This window comes from Strigops habroptila, chromosome 9 (assembly GCF_004027225.2).
Source record: "Strigops habroptila isolate Jane chromosome 9, bStrHab1.2.pri, whole genome shotgun sequence".
NCBI classification, from domain to species: domain Eukaryota; kingdom Metazoa; phylum Chordata; class Aves; order Psittaciformes; family Psittacidae; genus Strigops; species Strigops habroptila.
The window spans coordinates 11,463,811-11,483,749 of NC_044285.2; the positions used below are offsets into that span (position 1 = coordinate 11,463,811).

A 19,939-nucleotide genomic window follows, 5' to 3' on the forward strand; every position below is an offset into this window, starting at 1 on the left:
TTCAGGTCCTAAATTAAGGCTGAACCAAAGCACTTTATGCATATTGTGCTTAATGTAGCTCAACAAATATTAGAGAAAATCTACCTCTGTATTTTTCCTTAGTGGTGTGTCAAAGATACTTAAGCATGGTAAGGCTAGTGAAATACTTTTGAACTTTTGAGAACTGAGGTGTTTTGGGGACAGTGTTTTGTTTGGGTTTGGTTTGTTGTTTTCTAAACAAAGGTTAAAGTCTTTTGATGAAATAAACATGACATCTTGTGTTGGGAAAGTTGCTCACTTTCTCTGGTCAAACAGACTGTTTCAGCATCATTACTTACTGAGATGGGCGCTCTGCAGGGAACAGCTTTGGTTATTGTCCAGATCAGGGAATCCAGAATGGATGGGATCCTCAAATACTGTTTTTGTGCAACAAGTGCAAAACCCAAATTGCTGTCTCTGAGCTGCCTAGACATGAGAATTCCCATCTTCACATCAAGGCCAGGCTTTCCATGGCTACCTGTGCCGCCACTTCCTTCTCTGTGTGGGCTTTGCTCCACCATGACCTCACTCAGAGCCCCTTCAGCTCTCCTCCACCGGTACCTTCCTACCTCAGGCGTTACTGAGACATTTTTGTTTTCAGAAGCACAATGAGAAAGCTTCTGTGGCCACTCACTGTCTTTTTGTTCTCTTCTAGATGTGAATGAATGTGATACACCTGGCATTTGTGGACCTGGCACGTGTTACAATACTGTTGGGAACTACACCTGCATCTGTCCTCCTGATTACATGCAAGTCAATGGAGGAAACAACTGCATGGGTATGGGTTGTGTGTTTTTTAAAGCTTTATCTCAGTGCTTTGGGCCAGAGCTTTACTGGGAACAAAACTGAACTGTTTCTCTGAATTTAGTTACACAAGAATTAACTAAATGAAAGATCAAGCTTCTTTGATAAATTTTGTTAAATAAAGCAAGGCAGATCACTTTTAATACATATCTTTCAGTACCTCATCAGAATTTCTCCTTTTATTTGATATTTTCCATGTTCATCTGTTCCACGTTTCACTTCAGCTTTAAAAGCTTCTATATGTGAAACACTACTAAAATTACTCAGACTTCACGGAATGAAGTCACAAGTTCTGTACAGTTCTTAGGGGGAACCATGAACTAGCTCATGTTTTCCAGTGTTGGGTAAAAGGCCAATATTAAATCCTTTGATGAGTCTGATCAGTGTTACAGCTGTGTTGGTTGCTCTTGAATATTTGTATTGCTAACACTTTTTCATATGTTTAGAGTAATTTTCTAGGAACAAGCTGTTCTGTAGTATTCTACAGTGCTGCAGCATCTACTTGACAGGGCTCTAAAAAGTACCTGTGTGAAGGAGGTATCCCCTAATCACTTCAGGTAGATCATCTTCCATAAGAATTGCTAATGCATTGGCCTGAGGTTTTCTTCATTTTCGCAGATATGAGAAGAAGTCTGTGTTACAGAAATTATTATGCTGACAATCAGACCTGTGATGGTGAGCTGCTCTTTAACATGACCAAGAAAATGTGCTGCTGTTCCTACAACATTGGTCGTGCATGGAATAAGCCTTGTGAACAGTGTCCTATCCCAAGCACTGGTACGTTTTTGCATTGCAAAGCTATTTGAAAGCCTTGGTAACATCATAATTACTATTAGTGGCTGTAATATTTTTAGAGATGCTTTGTCTTTGTCTGCTCTTGTGTGTCTAAACTGAAAAGATCGATTACTTTTTTGGCCTGAAGGTGATCAGCCCCAGTCACAATGAAGGCATATGTGGAGTAGTTTGTGTTCATGCTAATGGGCCATGCAAATACGGTGTCTGCTGTGCCTTAACTGCTGATAGCTGTGGGTTTACAGAGGTACCTTGGTCTTCTCTGCGAATGATCTGTGTCAAGCAGCTAAATGTTAAAATGTAGGAGGTTTTGGGTAAATTGTGTGGGCATACAGGACTCTTCCACACTGGGTAAGTCTGCAAAGTTGAGCTCAGGACATCCCACTTTGGTATGAGGTCGTTTGCTTTAAGAACAAACTTCCTAGACGCTTATTCAAATAATTTCCAACTTAGGGTTCAGGTTTTTAAAAATCAGATCTGGACTTGTATGCAGAAACTGTAATGCACAGAGATAAGCATATGCAGAATTAAATCAACATGTGATCCCAAGCCCTCTACATCTTTTTATTTGCTAATTTCAATGGCCTTTGAATGAGAACTCAAGTGCATATTAACTACATCACATGGTGAGCCTTGGGGAAGGGTCTGTATACCTCTGCACACCCTGCAGGTGCTGAAGGAGAAGAAGAGTTTTCTTGGACAAAGGATGTAATGAATTTTCGAGTGTTGATTAATTCTAAATACTATAATCACTGCCTTGTTTTCCTGTTGCAGATGAATTCTCCACACTCTGTGGAAGTCAAAGACCTGGCTTCTTCATTGACATTTATACAGGATTACCAGTTGGTGAGTTGTAATTTCTGTTTAGAACTAAATCCCATGCTACCTCTGCCCAGGGAAGAGGGAGGTTTGTCTTCCCAATTATTTTTTTCATCAGAGGAATAACAACTAAAGTGTAAGGGAGTTCAACCCTCCGTTTAAGTCTGAGCCTGCAAGCGTTCTGCCTAGCTCCTCCTAGCTGGCAGCAGTGACAATTGCTGCTTGTAATCAAGGCAACATAAAGCTCCAAAGAAACTGAAATCAGGCCTACACGAGCAGGGCACAGATACCGAGAATAAGAGGTCTGGGAGTAAGGCCAACCAGCACTTGGTCTGAGAGGAATTAGGAGTCTTTCCTTCAAACTAAAGCAGAGATTTAATCTGACATTTCACATCAGTCCCCTTGTGTATTGGTTTGACACAAAAATCCTTTTTTCTGCTCAGCTGGAATATTTTTCACATATGTTATTGTGTGTAACATTTGAATCGTGAGTAACAAATTGCAAAACAAAAAGAAGGGAGAGAATGAGGAATTCTAAGACAAGGAATTGAGTAAATCCCTGATGGGACTCTCTTTTGTTTTTATTCATACAAAAATGCAAGAAGCAGATAATGTGCTCTGTAACAAACCGAGGCAGCATATAGGCAGTAATTAACCATTAAGTTTCTTAGCATTAAGCTGTTGCTGTGATACAGTGTTCAGCTAGTTAGATGGAAATATTTCTAGTAAAGTGGGGATGTAATTTCTGAAGAAGTTACAGAAATATACAGTATTTACTATTTACCAGGTCATTTCTTAGAAGCAAAGTTCCCACTTCTAACTCTTAACATTAGCCCAAATTATTGCTGAGTCTACTCAAGCTAATTGGGCCATTCATCAGCATCACAGGGAGACCTTGGATCATGCTAACATACATAGGTAAAAGCTGCATCTGTAGCAGTTGGCATGTGTGCCAGGAGTGCTGCAGTCAGGAACAAACTGAAGCACCATCCCACAGAGGCCACCAGCCCATCCCAGTGCATGCAGCATTATGGTGGGAATGATGCACACACAGCTTTACACTGTGCAAATCACAAGTTTTCCCCACTGCTTTGGGACTTGGCAGGTCTCACTAGTTGTAGCATGCAACCTGCTGCTTTTGCACAGGAGTTGCTCATGTCTCTTAGTTCTGTAGGTATAGGGCATGGGACTGTGGCAATTTTTACTAAAGGGAGATATTTTGGAGAAGCCTCTGAATTCTTTCATGTTGTCAGAATATTTAAGATGTGTAACTTAGGGACCAAATAGGCATGACATCTAATTGTAATAGCAGCTGGGGTTTTTATCTGCCAAAATCAGTTACTTGACCCAGGTGTATATAGAGCATTGGCAAATCCTGGCTGCCTGGCTTACTCAATCTAATTAATAGCCTGTTGGCAGCACTTCAGATGTTAGCTGGCATTGGCACTTGCAAACTGTTACATGAAAATATGAAAGACTAGATTAACAAGGGTAAAACAGTGCAAAACTGGCTCTGGCAAGTGTTTGTGTTCAGTCGTGCTCTCCTGTGTTAAACCAAAGACAGTTACATTCCCTCTATTTGGCTCTTCCCAATAACTCCACTGTAACACTCAGGAAGATGAGGAGGTTCATCAGGGCTGTGGGTGGGAGACATGAGGAAGAATGTGTGCCACCCTCTGCTTTCCAGTATGGCAGGATATATCTTCACTACAGTGAAGAGTCAGAACCTGAGGAAATAGGAAATATCTGTACTTCCACAGTTTGGAATGACTCACTGTCTAGTGCAGTTGGGAACATTCTGATGCTCTCATTATGTGTTTAGTAATTCTCTTAAAGGTAAATGCAGAAGGACATATTCTGTAGCAGAAGATTTTGTGAAGTGCTGTTTACAAGTATTTAAAACCCTTTCTTCTTGCAGATATTGATGAATGCAGAGAGATTCCTGGAGTGTGTGAAAATGGGATCTGTATAAACATGGTTGGCAGCTTCCGATGCGAGTGTCCCGTGGGTTTCTTCTACAATGACAAGCTCCTAATCTGCGAAGGTAGAGTGCTGATCTCATTCAGAGAAACAGGATTCCACCAGCTGGCGATTCAGACACTGGTGAATCTGGTCTACTTGCAAGTCATCCTTAATGAGGAGAAAATACTGGTATCAGTGTAAGAAGTCTGTATTAATTCAGACAATTTGAATTCTTTTGCATAGAAAATACCAGATTTTCCATCAGATATCTAAGGCCTTGAAGGAGCATGAGTCAGCAGTCATGGGAAGAAACACTATTTTTCACATTCGACAGTAAAGCCAGGAAAAGAGGAGTAGTCTTGAATCAGATCATGAGCACAACTTTTTTTTTAATTCCAAGATACTTTTTCTAATGGAACAAAGATTTCTGTAAATAATATAAACACATGATACTTTTTTTCCAATTCAAACATTTCCTAACATTGTATTAGCCAGTTTAATGGAGAAACTGAAGACAGCACTGTGCTGTCATTCTCTGGAGTGGGTTATGACTGCTGACAACATGGGTGCTGAAAGCAAGGCATTGAGAACTCTGAGTAGAAGCATCTTCTCCATGCTGCTTCTAACCAAATCAGTTACATTTCTAAGGAATAAAATTCTCTTGTAGCAGCAGTTCAAGGAAGGAGAAGATGTCAAAAATTTTTGTCTACTGATATCCAGCAGGGGTCTTGGTGCTCTGTTATGATCAAGGGAGATCCTCATAGTCTCCAGTGGAGATCTCTGCAGACGTAGCAACTTACTTATTCTGACTGCAGTCTTAAGACTGAAATCCACCCAGTTGTCACTGGTTTTGTTCGTGACACGAGTGTCAAGCTGAATAATTTAAAGGGAGTTCTTTGGATAATACAGTAAGTAACCTTTTGGTTTTGTTCAAGTGTAAAATCTGAATACCACCTTAACAGGGAAGTCAAACACTGCTTGATTTCCAACTTTTGCTTGCCTTTTTTCCTTATTTTCCTGGGAAACTTAACTTTAGTGCTAAGGGTATTTTTAGAAATCAGGTTTTTTACCCCCAGCACTTGTCCTGTGGAAGTGTCCCGTCAGGATTTAACCAGGCTGAGCAAGGCTGCACAGGAAGGTGAAGTAGCCTGTTTGGTTTTTTTTTTCCCTTTGTTTAAAGAATTTTGCAGAAGGATCTTTTATCTGAGTCCAGTCAAGTATCCAACAGGATGCTAGAGATTATATAGAAGACCAAGCACCTATTGCTTGGATTAATAACCTTTAATTATTATAGAAACACTCACTTTTGGGAGGTATTGCAACGGGCCTTTCATGCACCCTCCTTCAGGAAACCATTATATAAATTCAGTGGAAAGGAATGTGGCGCATGTGGGTTTGGGATCATTTCAGGGAGATACCTAAATATGACCAAATACCTGCTTTCATCAATAGATTGGTTTTGGTTTTGGTTTTTTTTTTTTTCAAATTAGAAAGAAATTCCTATATTAGGGTAAAGTGATACTCCTACATTAAAACCAAAGGGATTTGTTGTCATTCTTGTGCCAGCTTACCCTAACACTCCAATTCCCTTTTTGTATTGACAGATATTGATGAATGCCAAAATGGACCAGTGTGTCAGCAAAATGCAGAATGTGTCAACACAGCTGGTAGCTACCGTTGTGACTGTAAACCTGGCTACAGGTTCACATCAACTGGCCGCTGCACTGGTGAGTACTTCTGGCACGATTGTGCAAAAAGTAGTAGATTTTATAAGTCTCTTCAGAAAGATGGTGTACCAGGAGATGATCTGGGCTCCAAGAACTTCACTTGAAGCCTTTTAGGGCATCCCATAAACATTCTGGTAATTCCCAGAAGACTAATGGACCCATCTCACAGAAGGATAAATGACAGTTAATCACCTGAGAAGACATTTGTCTTCCACTTTATCCATCAACTGCAGTCATTTTTCTTTAGTCCATGTCATGTCTAGGGAAAAAAGATGAATTGATTCATTACCTTTTGACTATTTTCTGACACTTGAAATTCAGCTGCAGTCCTGACAGGGACCTTTCTCTGTATAAATTCTTTGGGTTTTGTTATAATTTGCTACATGTGTTTTAGTAATTTATTTGCCACTTGTATTCTTACAAATAACTCTCTGCATTTGGGGGTTTCTGCTGATAAGGTGGACTTATCTGCTAGCCCATATGCAATAAGTAATTTAAAAGCTTATTGTTAAACTTCCTAACTTTTATGTGGATTTTAAACAGCCCTCTGAACATTATTTTTAAATGCTCGCTGAGTGGAACTGCAGTTCTCTAATCTATTTGCTTTTTCTTATAATATTGTAGTCCAAAGAGGCATTCATGTTATCTTGATTACTCGAAGAATTACAGAGATACTAAAGACTGCTGTGGGCCAAGCAGCTGTAAATATTATATACATTTCTGAACAAAATAATAATTGCAACGGAAACTGGTAACATTTTCCTTGGGCTTTTGCTTCTGAGTGCTTGAGTTTTAGGAAGTGTACTTTTCTCTGCAGTACAGTTTTTCATTGTTTCATGTGACCCTTCAGGGAAAAGGGTGTAGGAGCAACCAGAACACTACTATGAGAACTAAAACTTTGTTTTGTTAAGCTATGCAGTGGCACATGTAAATATTCAATATGTTCCTAATGTAATTGTTGTTATGGGTTCGTTACAGCAGTACAGGAAGAGCCAGGGAAGGTTCTGATATGGGTTACAATACCAAACATGAATTGGCACAAACAGTAATACTTCCCTGTATTTTGCTTTTATTTTATATTTAGTGAAAATAAAGTCACACAATTAGAGTTAAAATAAAAGTGGTTGATAAAGTACTTGATCTAGCCAGGGAAGGAAATTCCCAACCCTCTGCTGAGAGCAAACAGTGCTAAGCACCTTGCAGTGCTGGATCAGTCATATTACTGCATGGAAATTGATCACACCCCAGTAGGTATAGCCTATGTAATCAAAACTGATCTATCACAGCCACTAGTAGTATGAGTAGTGCATTTATCTTACTACAAAATAACATTCTTCTGGTGCTGTCTATTGTGGTATAATAAATACTTTTTCATATAGACTCTTTTTTGGCACTTAAGACAGTTCTGCCCCCCTATTTTTTTAAAAAAGGTTGCAATGGTCTTTGTTTACCCCAACAGCAGTGACTTTTCCCTGGGACTTTAATCCATTATTCATTTGCTCACAGAGCACCAAAGAGAGTTCTAATATTTCTTTCATCTCTGCTCTCCTGAGCTGCAGTGATTAGTTCTTAAGACAGCATGGTTTCCTTTCTGCCTCCTTTAGACTCTAATTACCAGCAGTATCATTAATAGCATTGGGAGACCTTGGTCCTCAGCGAACACTCATCCAAAGTGTGTTACTAGTGGCCTCAGCTGAGGTATAGTAATCCTGGGGATAGAGGCCATCAGGATTATCCGTGTGCCAAGTAGAGTGTAGAGAAGAAGTAGTAAATCAAATCAATTCTAATACAGGCTTATGGCAGCACCTCAGTTCTTGTATTTTGGAGCTGCAGCAGACAAAATGCCAGGAAGCATATTGAATCAAACCAGCTTGTGCTGGCAATGAGGTCAACAGAAATACCTCATTTGATTCATGTTCCTAATTTTTCATGGAAAAAAAATGTGCTGGACAGCAAACATTTTGTTCTTTAACTTTTTTTTTTTTTCCTCATTTACTATTGATAGAATCATGGATGCTGCCTGAAAGCATTTGTAGTAGGAAGCAGTCAGCTGTTGAACAAGTGTAATAAGTGCCCTGCCATCATAAGGCAGCATATCACGTGCTGGCAGGACAGCTTTCTCCATCTCTCCTGCAGAATCATGCAGTTCAGTGTTTGATGTTGGCAAAATATTTTGACTCCATGACTCCATATAGCAGTAACTCTTCTTGCTGTTTGAACTTCATCCTGTTTACAGGATCATCACATTTCATGGGGCATGGATGTTACAACACATGTATACATGTACCCATTTTATCTCTGCACAATGAATAGACAGTCTACAATGCATTTTCTCTCTCTGTAAGCTTAGTAAGAAAAGCGTGGCATTCATCTCCCTTTCTGTTTTGTATGATTTCTGTGAGTTAATCAAGAAATTTGTGCTATAATCAAACATAGCTAAAGGCAAGAAGTTGCTTTCATGAGAAAGATGCAAACTATGATTTATATGTGGCTTTCTTATCTGCTGCAATGTAGAGCACTCAGAAACCTTCATGCCACTAATTCTACTTTCAAAAGCCATGGTAATGCACTTTCCATCCAGTAAGAATTTGGTTTTGGTAAATGTAATTTTTATGCTAAAGTTCTTTGAGCTTCACATATGTTGTAAAAGGTAATTTACAAGCAAATAACCCCTTTTCTGATATTAACTTAGTGATGCTTTTGTCATTAGTAAATTAAAAATACTATTTTAAATTAGGACTGTGCACTGATGCTATCATGGTTGCCACTCATACATCTTTACAGCCCTGCAGTGTAGAGACCTTAACTTCCACTGTGCCTTTTTTTTTCAGATCGGAATGAATGTCAAGAAATTCCCAATATCTGCAGCCACGGGCAGTGTATTGACACTGTTGGAAGTTTCTACTGCATTTGTCACAACGGTTTCAAGACCAATGATGACAGAACAATGTGTATAGGCAAGTATATCAAATTAAGCTGTACTTAGGCTTCCCTTAAGATAGTTACTAAGTCCATCCTCTCTGTCATAAGGAGTTGCGTTACAAGAACTGAGACTGTGAGCCATTTACCACCAGCAAAAGTGTGGAAACACCAATAGCTGGCAATTAGAGATGATAGGAAACTGATAATGAATGAAGAACATCTCATTACAGTGGAGTGAACCTTTAAAAATACATATCCTGTCAAATGAATAGCTAATGCTTTCATTTTTCAGGAAAATGTTCCATTCTTCTTAAATTTTCTGAACCATCTTGTCTCAATTATTCCTTTAGGCGAGAAATTTAATAGATGAATATTGCAATGCAGCAATTGTATACAACCTACTTGTTAACAGAGTAAGTGAAGGATAGATTTCTTGCCAGAAAAGTGCCCTTTCCAGAAACAGTCATCTTCATAAAGATGGAAATTCTGTATTTAAACTATTCACAGCTGTTAGTGTAGTGTCTGTTGTCTGAGCAAGATGAGATTTCAGAACGTTTATGATTAAAGATAGCTTAAACTTACTTTGGGAAGGGCTAGATAGGAGCCACAATATGATAAATGATTGTTGGACCCTTGATTATTTTTGTAGATGTTACTATCAAATGTATAAACCTATGTAAAATCTTGGGGAGGTACGGCAATCTTTTTCCCTTCGGTCTGTTGGCAGTGGGATAGCTACAGGCTTTCCTTTCCTCATCAATTCTTGATGCTTGTTTTTTCTCATTTATAGATATTAATGAGTGTGAAAGAGATGCCTGCGGCAATGGAACCTGCAGAAACACCATTGGCTCTTTCAACTGCCGCTGCAATTTAGGGTTCATCCTCTCACACAACAATGACTGCATAGGTAAGGCGTGCTGACTGAGACCAGTTACCTGTTTCTAAGACTTTCTGCTTCTAATGAAAGTACCATTAGTGACATCTTCTCTACTAAGTTAGGATCGCACCTTGCATGTCTGCATGATTAAAGGCAAAAAATTATTTCTTCAGTCTGAGAAGGCCTCTTTGATTATGCACTGCTCACTTTCTCTAGCCATTTAAATGTTTGCATTTAATATATATGCAATAAGTAATATATGCCATTCCACTTTTTACTATTGCATTGGCAATTTTACAACATAGACCAGCAGGGTTTTTTCCCCTCACTTGCTTTTGAAACGGGATTATTTATGTATTATCAGCTACTGTGCCGATATAGTGGAAACAGAAATCTCACCTACCAAATTTCACTTGCTGCAGGTTTCTTATATATCTTTCAATGTTATCTTTCTTAGATGTGGACGAATGTGCAAGTGGAAATGGAATGCTCTGCAGGAATGGTCAGTGTGTGAACACGATTGGCTCCTTCCAGTGTCTTTGCAATGACGGCTATGAGGTGGCTCTGGATGGAAGGACTTGTGTTGGTGAGTGCTTTCTTTTAGGGTAGAAAGTGCAGGGAACCTTGTGGAGATATTCTTAGTAACACAGAAGAAGAGGTCAGAGAGAACTGTCGCACTGTCATCATTGTACCTAGCAGAAGAAAACAGTGACAAGAGGAGGAGAAAAGGGCTCTTCTGCTCCTTGGAAGTTAACAGCTATTATCTCAAATGAATTGTCTTTCTTTCCTTTTAGATGTCAATGAGTGTGCACTGGACCCTGGAAAATGCTCACCAGGCACATGTCAGAACTTGGATGGATCATTCAGATGTATCTGTCCTCCTGGATATGTCCTGCAGAATGACAAATGCGAAGGTGTGTACAGAACAATCCTCCTTCTGTCCCTTTCCTAGCTACTCACAGTTGTTGCCACTTTCCTCTGCATCTAAACATGAATAATGTTTAGTCTTTTGTGGCAGTGTATAGTTCTGAACTGTAGCCACTAATAAGTCACTCACTTCCCAGAAAAAGTCTCTCCAATTTTTATTTGAACCAGAACTACCCGATTTGATCCCAAGAAAAATCTAATCCCGGATTTTTTGGTTGATGATACATTGTTGAGGTTTGCCCACTGCATGAAGGTTTGAAAAATAACCCTAGATTTTGCACCTGGATTTCTTGCTCCTCTTTCTGCCTCTTCCTTTTTGTTTGACCTCTTTGTTTGACAAATCTGTTAGGTATCAGTGATGATGTAAGGTTACATTTTATGTAGTACAGCTGCCAGTGTAAACATTTTTATTTCTCATCTCTTTAATTACTTTTCTTATAGACATTGATGAGTGTGTGGAACAGCCGGAAATTTGTGCCCTGGGCACATGCAGCAACACTCCAGGCAGTTTCAAATGTCTGTGTCCAGAAGGCTTTGTGTTGTCTTCCACAGGAAGGCGATGCCAAGGTAAGTTCATTCCTATTTTCTGGCATTTCAAAATTTGTTTGCTATTTTATAAAAGCCGTATTAGCTGTCTGTTTTTAATATAACAAGGAGACTCTGGACTCAAACAGTATTTTTCACAAGGAAAACATGATAATTCTTTAGTTGGGGCCAGGTTCTGTCTTGCTCTAACATCTGTTAGTCATTAAAGAGAACATTGCAGTAAAAGGGGCAAAGATAATGTTAAATACACCAGGTTAAGTGAGGAAATTGTGTTGCCCTTCAGCTGTTCCTTGCACCCCTGAAAGAAATCTTAAGACTACTTGGGCTCTGTATAGACTTGACAGGTCTGACATGGGGGTGGAGCACAAACACGGGCAGGAGACTACTGCAATGCACTGCTAAAGACGGCATTTCTGGGGATAAGGCTGTTCTTAGCACTTATCAATTTCACCATAACACTTGTTACATGCTATTCCTCTCCACAAGTGTGAGGGTGGAAAAAAGATCAATGGAAAAAATTTGTGAACAGTGTTGTGTGGACAATAAGCACTCATCTGCTTAGAAAAGTCTGAAGTGCCTTTTGGCTTTTAGATTACCACATACACTGTTCAGAGTCTAAACATGGGCACTAAGATCAGATGCTAAAAGCTGAACATGTAGTAATGAAAATCCACAGGTGAGTTTATTTTGTGGATAAAGAATAAGCATAGCAAATTATACAGTTATATTAAAGACTTTGGAAATAATTAAATAGATACATTATTAAACGTCCTATACACAGTGTGCACAGTGGGAACCACTGATGAGTAAGACCTTTATAAGGACCTCTGTAGTTATGCTTGGCACAGAACGGTGATGCTTGTTGACACCGTAGTGAGTTCTTCACTTCACAGTGGGCTAAATGAAACTGTGGTTTTGGTAAAAATGAATCCAACCTGCAGTAAACATTCATCCAAGTCTCCAAACCACTATGCAGTTTGGCACAGTTACTTCACTCAACTTCAAGAAAGCAGCATGGCTGTTTTAGCTGTGCTTTTGTAGCTTGTATAAATGAGGTTTCTTCAGTTTGAGGGTGGTGTTTTCTTCAGGTAAGGAAAAAATAAATCACAAAATATGCCCCCAAGAAACAAAATCATGAAAAAGAATGCAGCCTAATCTTCTCCTTTATGAAAACAGACTTTTGTTTACACTTAGTGTCAGAGGAAAATGCATACTTGGGTGTATGAACTTTAAGTGGGCTTCTCCCCATCCCCAGGAGAAGACTGGTTGTTTTCTTGGTTTGGTTTTTTTTTTTTCCAAGTACGTCAGGCCAAACCAAGTTTTGTTTAGAACTTCAATTACCTCGTACTTCTGTAGAATCTGGACATTGCCCAGCATTGATGCTGCAGCCGGAAAGCTGGATGAGCAGCTGCTTCCACAACTGCCCTGTTGCTGTTCCCCTGCCAACACAGGGAGCTGCCAGCTCTTTGCCTGCTGGATGCTTGTGGTCTGTGATCTCAGCTCTGCTCCAGCATCCTGGTTACCCAGCTTAAGGAGCTAAAATGTAGTGCCACTGGGCCAGTTTTCTTTGTGTGTGCCTCAGGGAAGAATGAGGAAGGAAAAAGCTATTGAAAATTGCCTCTAATTTTAACACTACATAGTATTAACATTGCAAGTTGATTAAAAGCTCTTGACTCAAGTGAATCTTACTAATAATGGAATATAAATAAATTAAGCCAATATTCAGCTTTTACAAAGAGCAGTGAAGATAAGAGAGGGGAGTACAGCCCTTCCATCTCGGTTAGAAAAAAAAGAGAAAAAACTGTCCTTTTCCGTAACTTTTCCTTTGCTTTCCTTTCCTGAGGTAGGAAGCTCCCCTCTCTCTCCATATCTTCCCCAGGGACAATAATGGTCTGTCCTGATGGACTCAAGTGGAAATTGGGTGTTTGGGGGAGGAGGGAGGAGTGTCCTGTAATTTTGCAGTTAACATCTCTAAGTGAAAACTGTGCCAAAGTCACCCTAACTGCTCCTAACGAGTTTTTCTCTGTGCAGATCTGAGAGTGAGTTACTGCTTTACCAGATTTGAAGATGGAAAATGTTCTGTGCCGAAGTCCCGAAACCACTCCAAACAAGAGTGTTGCTGTGCCTTAAAGGGACAGGGATGGGGAGATCCCTGTGAACTCTGCCCAGAGGAAGCAGATGGTGCGTTATTGACTAGGTTACCTTACTGTCATGAGAGCCTCCCAGAACTGAAAAAAGATTGAATAAGAAAGGAATTGTAAAAAAGAATTAGGAAAAATAATTTTCTGGAGGTGTTTAACAATTTAAAGTAGATGCCACTGCAGTCTCAAAAAACATATTCCTTGCATTGTCCAGTCTCTCTATTCCTTGTTTGCTTGTAGATTTGTTAGTTTGATTAGGAGCTGAGTATTTTGCTCTGGAGGTGTCAATACAGAAAGTGGAAAGTAGTAAGTAGGTCCTTAGTAGGCTCTGAGTGGAAATACCTGCAAGACACAAATGGAATTCATCTAACTGCAAATAAGTATAAGAAGGGGTCCATTAAACATGAGATCTAATTAAAAAAAAAAAAAGCAGTCAAACTGCATCCATATCTGAATCTCCCTGTTACATTTGTGAATACATTTTGTTATTAAAAAACCCCAAAATTTGCAATCTTATCAATATGAGTGACTTGCAAAAATAGCAGAGAGTGACAAAACACAGGCCTTGGTGAAGGAAAGTCTCCCTAGACTGTTGTTAAAGAGACACTTCCCTTTGTTAGTATCCTTTGTAAGACTGAGTAACTAGGCACCAAGCAGGTCAACAGGCCTATGTACCATCATGGTGCAATTTGCTGAACGGACTTTAATTCATGCTGACAAATGTGGTTAACAGCATTACTGGTTTCAGCAATACATTAATACAGTTAATTTCATTAATAAGTAGATGTAGATGTAGATGTTTTGCAGACAATCCTTACAAAGGCCAAGGGAAGAAAAGAGAATCAGATGTGCCAGTTGCAGTATTTCTCCCAAGCTTATTGCTTGTGCATGTTTCATTTCGTTGCCCTGGAGCAAGTCAGTTGGAAAAGCATCTCCTTGAAGTAGCAGCACCTATATTTTTCAGAGTCCAAACTGTTCTCAAAGGATGATGTCAAGGCCATTTTTCTCATCTTTTAAAAAAGAAATAGCTTTAAGTTGTCCAAGCCTGAGAAATTTATGTCTTGCCTTGTCATGGGCAGTGGAATTGTTTCTTTAAAAAAAATCAAAATACACAGTTCTCTCACGCATGTTTTCCATCAAGTGCTGTCTGCATGCAGGCTGGTAAGCTCAAGCACATTTGCCACCTGAGTCTTCTGAAGACTTGAGCAGCAGGCAGGTCCCCACTCAGAGCCTGACAGTGCATGACACTTTCAGTGCAGGTGTGCATCTACATTTAGTTCTATTTTGTTCAACCTCAGCAAAGACCAGCTAATGTATTTCAACTAAAGAGAATGTAACATTTATGTCTATGGCTGTATTGTACTGCTGCACTGTAAAAAAAATCCTTGTTGCATTTTGGTCCACCAGAGTGGAAATTTAGGTTTCTTATTTATTCTTATGTCAAGAATATAGCAGGTGCTTTGCACAGCTAAGGAAGTACATGCTTTCTGCAACAAAACATAAAGAATGACTTGTTCTTGAAAGACTTGCATCGTCTTTAAATCTTCAAAAACCACACAGAAAATCTTGTGGATTTGGAAATTGGTGACTTCAATCTAAGCTGAACCTAGAAATTCTACTTTCAGCCTACCTATAGTCAAATTTATTACTTATTCTAGAATTAGAGATTGGCATGCTTTAAGGAGCTACTAACTGGTGACTATTATAAGTTTATATGTTTACATCCCATATGTCAGGACTTGAACATGAGGAGGATGAATTGGTCTCAGTGGCTACTTGTGTAGCTCATGAATAATTATGATCACCAAGATATGGTTTGATATTTTAATTTTCTTTTTTTAACAGAGGCATTCAGACAGATTTGTCCATTTGGAATTGGCATCCTTGTTGGACCTGGTGATGCAAGACTGGGTAAGTGCCTGAGCTGTGCAATGCTGTTCTTGCATCAGTATGCCATTTTCTACCCATAAGGCATTCTTCCTTTTAGTTGAGAATAACACCTCTGCAGCTATTTCCAGAAGTCATGAATTGTGGAAACTTCTATATGGTCGTCTTTTTTTTTTTTTCCAATTTTTCATACCAATTATTAATTCAAGCTTGAATATCTCAGCTCTTATAAATTAAACTTCTTTTAGAGCAGCGTATTTGGCACTTTCATTTATGCTGAGCAGACTTGCTAGGAAATTTATGTAGGATCTAGAGAATGATCACATAGCATACCTGTCTTTTCTTTATACAATCTATGTAGCCTGTTTACAGTAAATGGTTTTAATCCTCCAGAAGTGCAAACCAGTTTCCCAGATTCCTTCAGTACATTCTGTTCTCTCCCAAGACAAACAGCACTTCAGCCGTATTGGCAAAAGCTTTCATTTAAGGAGTGCTGGGTGACTACTGCTTTTCATATCTACTCCTCTCCCTATAACTTTAGTCAGAGAGGTTTTTTATCTGACATTTAAAACCAGTTTCTTTTCTGCATTCTGGAAGCTGGCCTGCAAGGCAGATTCTGTGTCCTCATCCTAATACATCAAAATTCAAATATTAGGGGTTTTTTGTGATCTCAGGAATATTTTGCACCAGAACGACACTTGTTCTTTGAAAGAAGTCTAAAAGCACATGAAGTCACTTGCACTTACTGTGTTGTTTGTATTTCTGGTTAAGATGTGGACGAGTGCCTTGATCCAGATAACTGTAGATTTGGGCAGTGTATCAACACAGATGGGTCTTTCCGCTGTGAGTGTCCATATGGTTACATCCTACAAGGAGCTCAATGTGTGGGTAAGTATAGCTGTTCATCTTCCATTTGAAAGAATCTCCTGAATGCTAAATATGGCATTAAGGAGCAGTGGGATTACATTACTCCAATGTTGTGGAGTCTCCATCCCCACTGGTGCTTAAAACCTGACAGGGCAGGGCCTGAGCAATCTGTTCCAAATTGGTCCTGTCTGGTTGAGATTTTGACCCAGCTAACCTCTAGCAATCCCAGATTATGCTGAGTCTGTGACTAATTCAGTAATTTAGGTGAGTTCTTGGATTTTGTATTTTCCTAGTTGTACATCAGCAGAATAGATTTTATACCTTTTTGTTTGAGTATAACCATGTATTCTTGCCTTGATCTAACTGCTTGCAGATACTGATGAATGTGCTGTTGGAAACCCATGTGGAAATGGAACTTGCAGGAATGTGGTGGGAGGTTTTGAATGCACCTGCGTTGAGGGATTTGAGCCTGGACCAATGATGACCTGTGAAGGTGAGACTCCCATGTGTTAAGGACTGTCGTTGTGGTTGTGTGCTGAAACATTCCCCTGCTTTCAGAAACAATTGAAAAGGTAAAGCAGCGTAAAAAGAAAATATGGATGTTTGGAACAATGCATCTTTATCTGAAACAGGAAAATAGGTTCCTCCTTCCTGTAGCCATCTTAAACTGAGGTGCCTTTTTCTACGTGGAGATTGGGTGAACAGGATTTCAGGTAGTATCTGCTAAGGGTCTGTCCAGAGAGCATGTTGGGGTATGGTCTTTCCAGAACAGTCCCCAGAAATGCAGCTTATTGTGTGTGTGGTTTTTGCTTACCTCCTAGATGACCTTTGAGTGAAGACAGTGAAGTGGTGGTGAAAATAGAAAATGGGCTACTTGGCTTTGTTAGGAAAGAAACAGGGAACAAACCAGAAATTACAAATACAGTGCTCGACAATTACCACAGCACCCCATGGCTGAATATTTTTCATGCTTTGGTCTCTCATTTCAAAAATAAAAAATTGAAAATGCACAAAGAAGGGGAGGAGTAACAAAGATGGGAGAAGTTTTCAGTGTGGAAAATGTGGTTGAAGAGATATATTATTTAAATTTATGAAGCCACAAGTGGTAAAAGTACCAAAAATAGAGGGAACATGTTAGACAAACCAAAGCAAACATTTTTATATTCACAGTACTTACAGAAGTTGTGGAACTCTTTGCTGAAGAATATTAGTGAGGCCACAAGTATAAATTGACCCAGAAAAAGATTGTACAAATTTGTGTGGGAATCCATCAGTGGAAATTAAACTTGATAGTTTGGTTGTGGCTTTTGGCTGTGGAAGTCCTTAAACTGAGAGGCTTTATCGGGGGAAAGATCTCTGCATACCTGGTATGGAGCTTTTTTAATACTCGTCTCCTGTTACAACCAGAGAGAGGAGAATGTCCTAGGACATTCTGACACTCTTTTCTGACCTGACACAGCTGTTCTTAAATTATCTGCCACAATCTATTTGTTTGCAAGCCCATACAAATGAATGCTTCTATTTTTGCATCAGCTTGCATTAGTTTTATATGCAGTTAAAGCTTCATTCACTTCCCTGTGGAATTTGGGTAAAAGCTCAAATTGCAGAGGAGGAGCTAGCAGAGTGCATAAACATCATTATATAGAAGTAATTACTCAAGTAGCACAGAGCGTATGTAAATGGACTTCGAAGTAATGTTTCTAGTAAGAATATTGTTTTATGGAATTCAGTTTATGAAGAAGCTGAATTAGTGCATCTAGAATTTAAAAATAATCAGTCATAAAAACGGAGCCTAGATGTGGAAAAGATGCAGTTTTAACTGAGAGACTCTTCTGGCAGCATGGATCTGGAAATTATTTCCATTGGCTGCTTGCCGTTGAAGATACCGAAACTTCAGGTAGCTGTGCAAACATCCTGGCATGTCTGGTGCCTGCCCCTCCGCAGAAATCCACAATGAATAGAACCATGGCTCCCCAGCTGTTAAAATGTAGCCCTCAGTAAACTGGGATCTGTGGTACTGCCCGTACCTGAAGCCTGTGCACTCAAGACTGCTGAGTTTTACAAAAGCATCTTTCACTTCCCCCATGGTCTTTGTCTCTCCAAATCCAGATGTCAACGAGTGCATTCAGAACCCTCTGCTCTGCGCTTTCCGCTGCGTGAACACTTTTGGATCCTACGAATGCAAGTGCCCCGCGGGGTACGTTCTGCGCGAGGACCGGAGAATGTGCAGAGGTAAAGCTCCTACCAGGCTCTCACAGTTAGGGATAATGATTTCAAGTTCCTGCAGGGGTAGGTCTCTGACTCACCATGCTTTTGGGCCAGAGTTTTAATCCCAGGAAGTAACTGAGTCAGAAAGAATTTGGGATGAAATTCTATGGCTTGCATTATGCAGTTGATTGTATTAGCCCTGTCCTACCCGTAAATTTATACATCTGCCTAAAATGAGGTCATATCTGATGATACAGCTTTGTCTTGCCCTGGAAATGGGCATTTGGGAGAAATAGATTTGCTCTAGGGTAGAATATCTTATGATTACTTTAGCACAATAAAAGCATGTATAGAGTTTATGATTGAGATTCCAAAGTCAGAATTTACTGTAGTGGATTTCCAGGATCATCTTTCTATATAATAAAGTCTAAACCTTGTGTTTTAGATCAGAATGAGTGTGAAGAAGGAATTCATGACTGTGACTCAAAACAGATGGAGTGCAAAAACCTGATTGGCACCTACATGTGTATCTGTGGACCAGGTTATCAGCGCAGACCAGATGGGGAAGGCTGTATGGGTAAGTGACACTGAAGTGTTGAAGCTCTTGAAACACACAGTTCCTCAGCAGAGCTGAAAATTTTGGATTAACAAAGTGTTAAGGAACTCAGGGGAAGAATTACACAACAACTGGTGTAATGGATCTACTGGTGCTATACACACTTTGCTGTTCAGGTGTGCACGTGTGGGCAGTAAGTAGAAAATCTGGATGTAGCTGTCTTTACAGTCAGTTTGTGCTGCTGCTGAGTTGCTTGGAGTGAAGGAAGCAGAGAACGGGCCCCACTGCTGGAGGCTTGTTTATCTCTGTTAGCATGAATGAGAGTAGAACTGAATTGTTTTTAAACTTTGGATGGCATTCAAAAGTGCAGCTGTAACTAGGACAAGTTTTGAAAACCAGCGAGGAATATATTGCAGAGAAAATGTAGTAACAAGATGGTCAAATATAGTAACAAGATGGTCAAATGTAGCAACAAGATGGTCATCTTGCCTCTGAAAATTGAACATGAGAGTGTTTATTAAAAAAAAAAATTAAAACATTATGCAGGTTTAATGAGGCAGAATGCCCAGCTCCATACAAACCTCTCTCACCTGTATGAATCCAGTAATGGACTTGATTTTTGTCATACCGTTTCAAAAACACAGATGAGAACGAATGTCAGACCAAACCCGGGATCTGTGAGAATGGCCGTTGTGTGAACACAGTGGGAAGTTACAGATGTGAATGCAACGAGGGATTCACTGCCAGTGACACCCAGAACGAATGCCTTGGTATGTCACACAGTAACACCGTAATGAACTATCACTTTGATAGCAGAAACCAGTGCTGAAATTGAACTTAGAAATGTATAGCGACTAAACGCGCTCTTGAATTTACATGCTTTTAG

The 19,939-nt window shown here is 39.6% G+C and overlaps 1 protein-coding gene across 1 annotated transcript in view; it reads left to right on the plus strand.

The window, feature by feature from the left end:
- The window catches only part of FBN1 (fibrillin 1), a 153,573-nt gene that overhangs the window by 121,724 nt on the left and 11,910 nt on the right, over positions 1–19,939 (plus strand). Inside the window, exons 32-45 of the mRNA XM_030497615.1 lie at positions 4,352–4,477; positions 6,000–6,122; positions 8,954–9,079; positions 9,835–9,951; positions 10,379–10,507; positions 10,716–10,835; positions 11,290–11,415; positions 13,426–13,575; positions 15,381–15,446; positions 16,194–16,310; positions 16,663–16,782; positions 18,399–18,521; positions 18,943–19,074; positions 19,698–19,823. Of these exons, the coding sequence (XP_030353475.1) occupies positions 4,352–4,477; positions 6,000–6,122; positions 8,954–9,079; positions 9,835–9,951; positions 10,379–10,507; positions 10,716–10,835; positions 11,290–11,415; positions 13,426–13,575; positions 15,381–15,446; positions 16,194–16,310; positions 16,663–16,782; positions 18,399–18,521; positions 18,943–19,074; positions 19,698–19,823 (1,701 nt within the window). The remainder of the gene's footprint in view (positions 1–4,351; positions 4,478–5,999; positions 6,123–8,953; positions 9,080–9,834; positions 9,952–10,378; positions 10,508–10,715; positions 10,836–11,289; positions 11,416–13,425; positions 13,576–15,380; positions 15,447–16,193; positions 16,311–16,662; positions 16,783–18,398; positions 18,522–18,942; positions 19,075–19,697; positions 19,824–19,939) is intronic.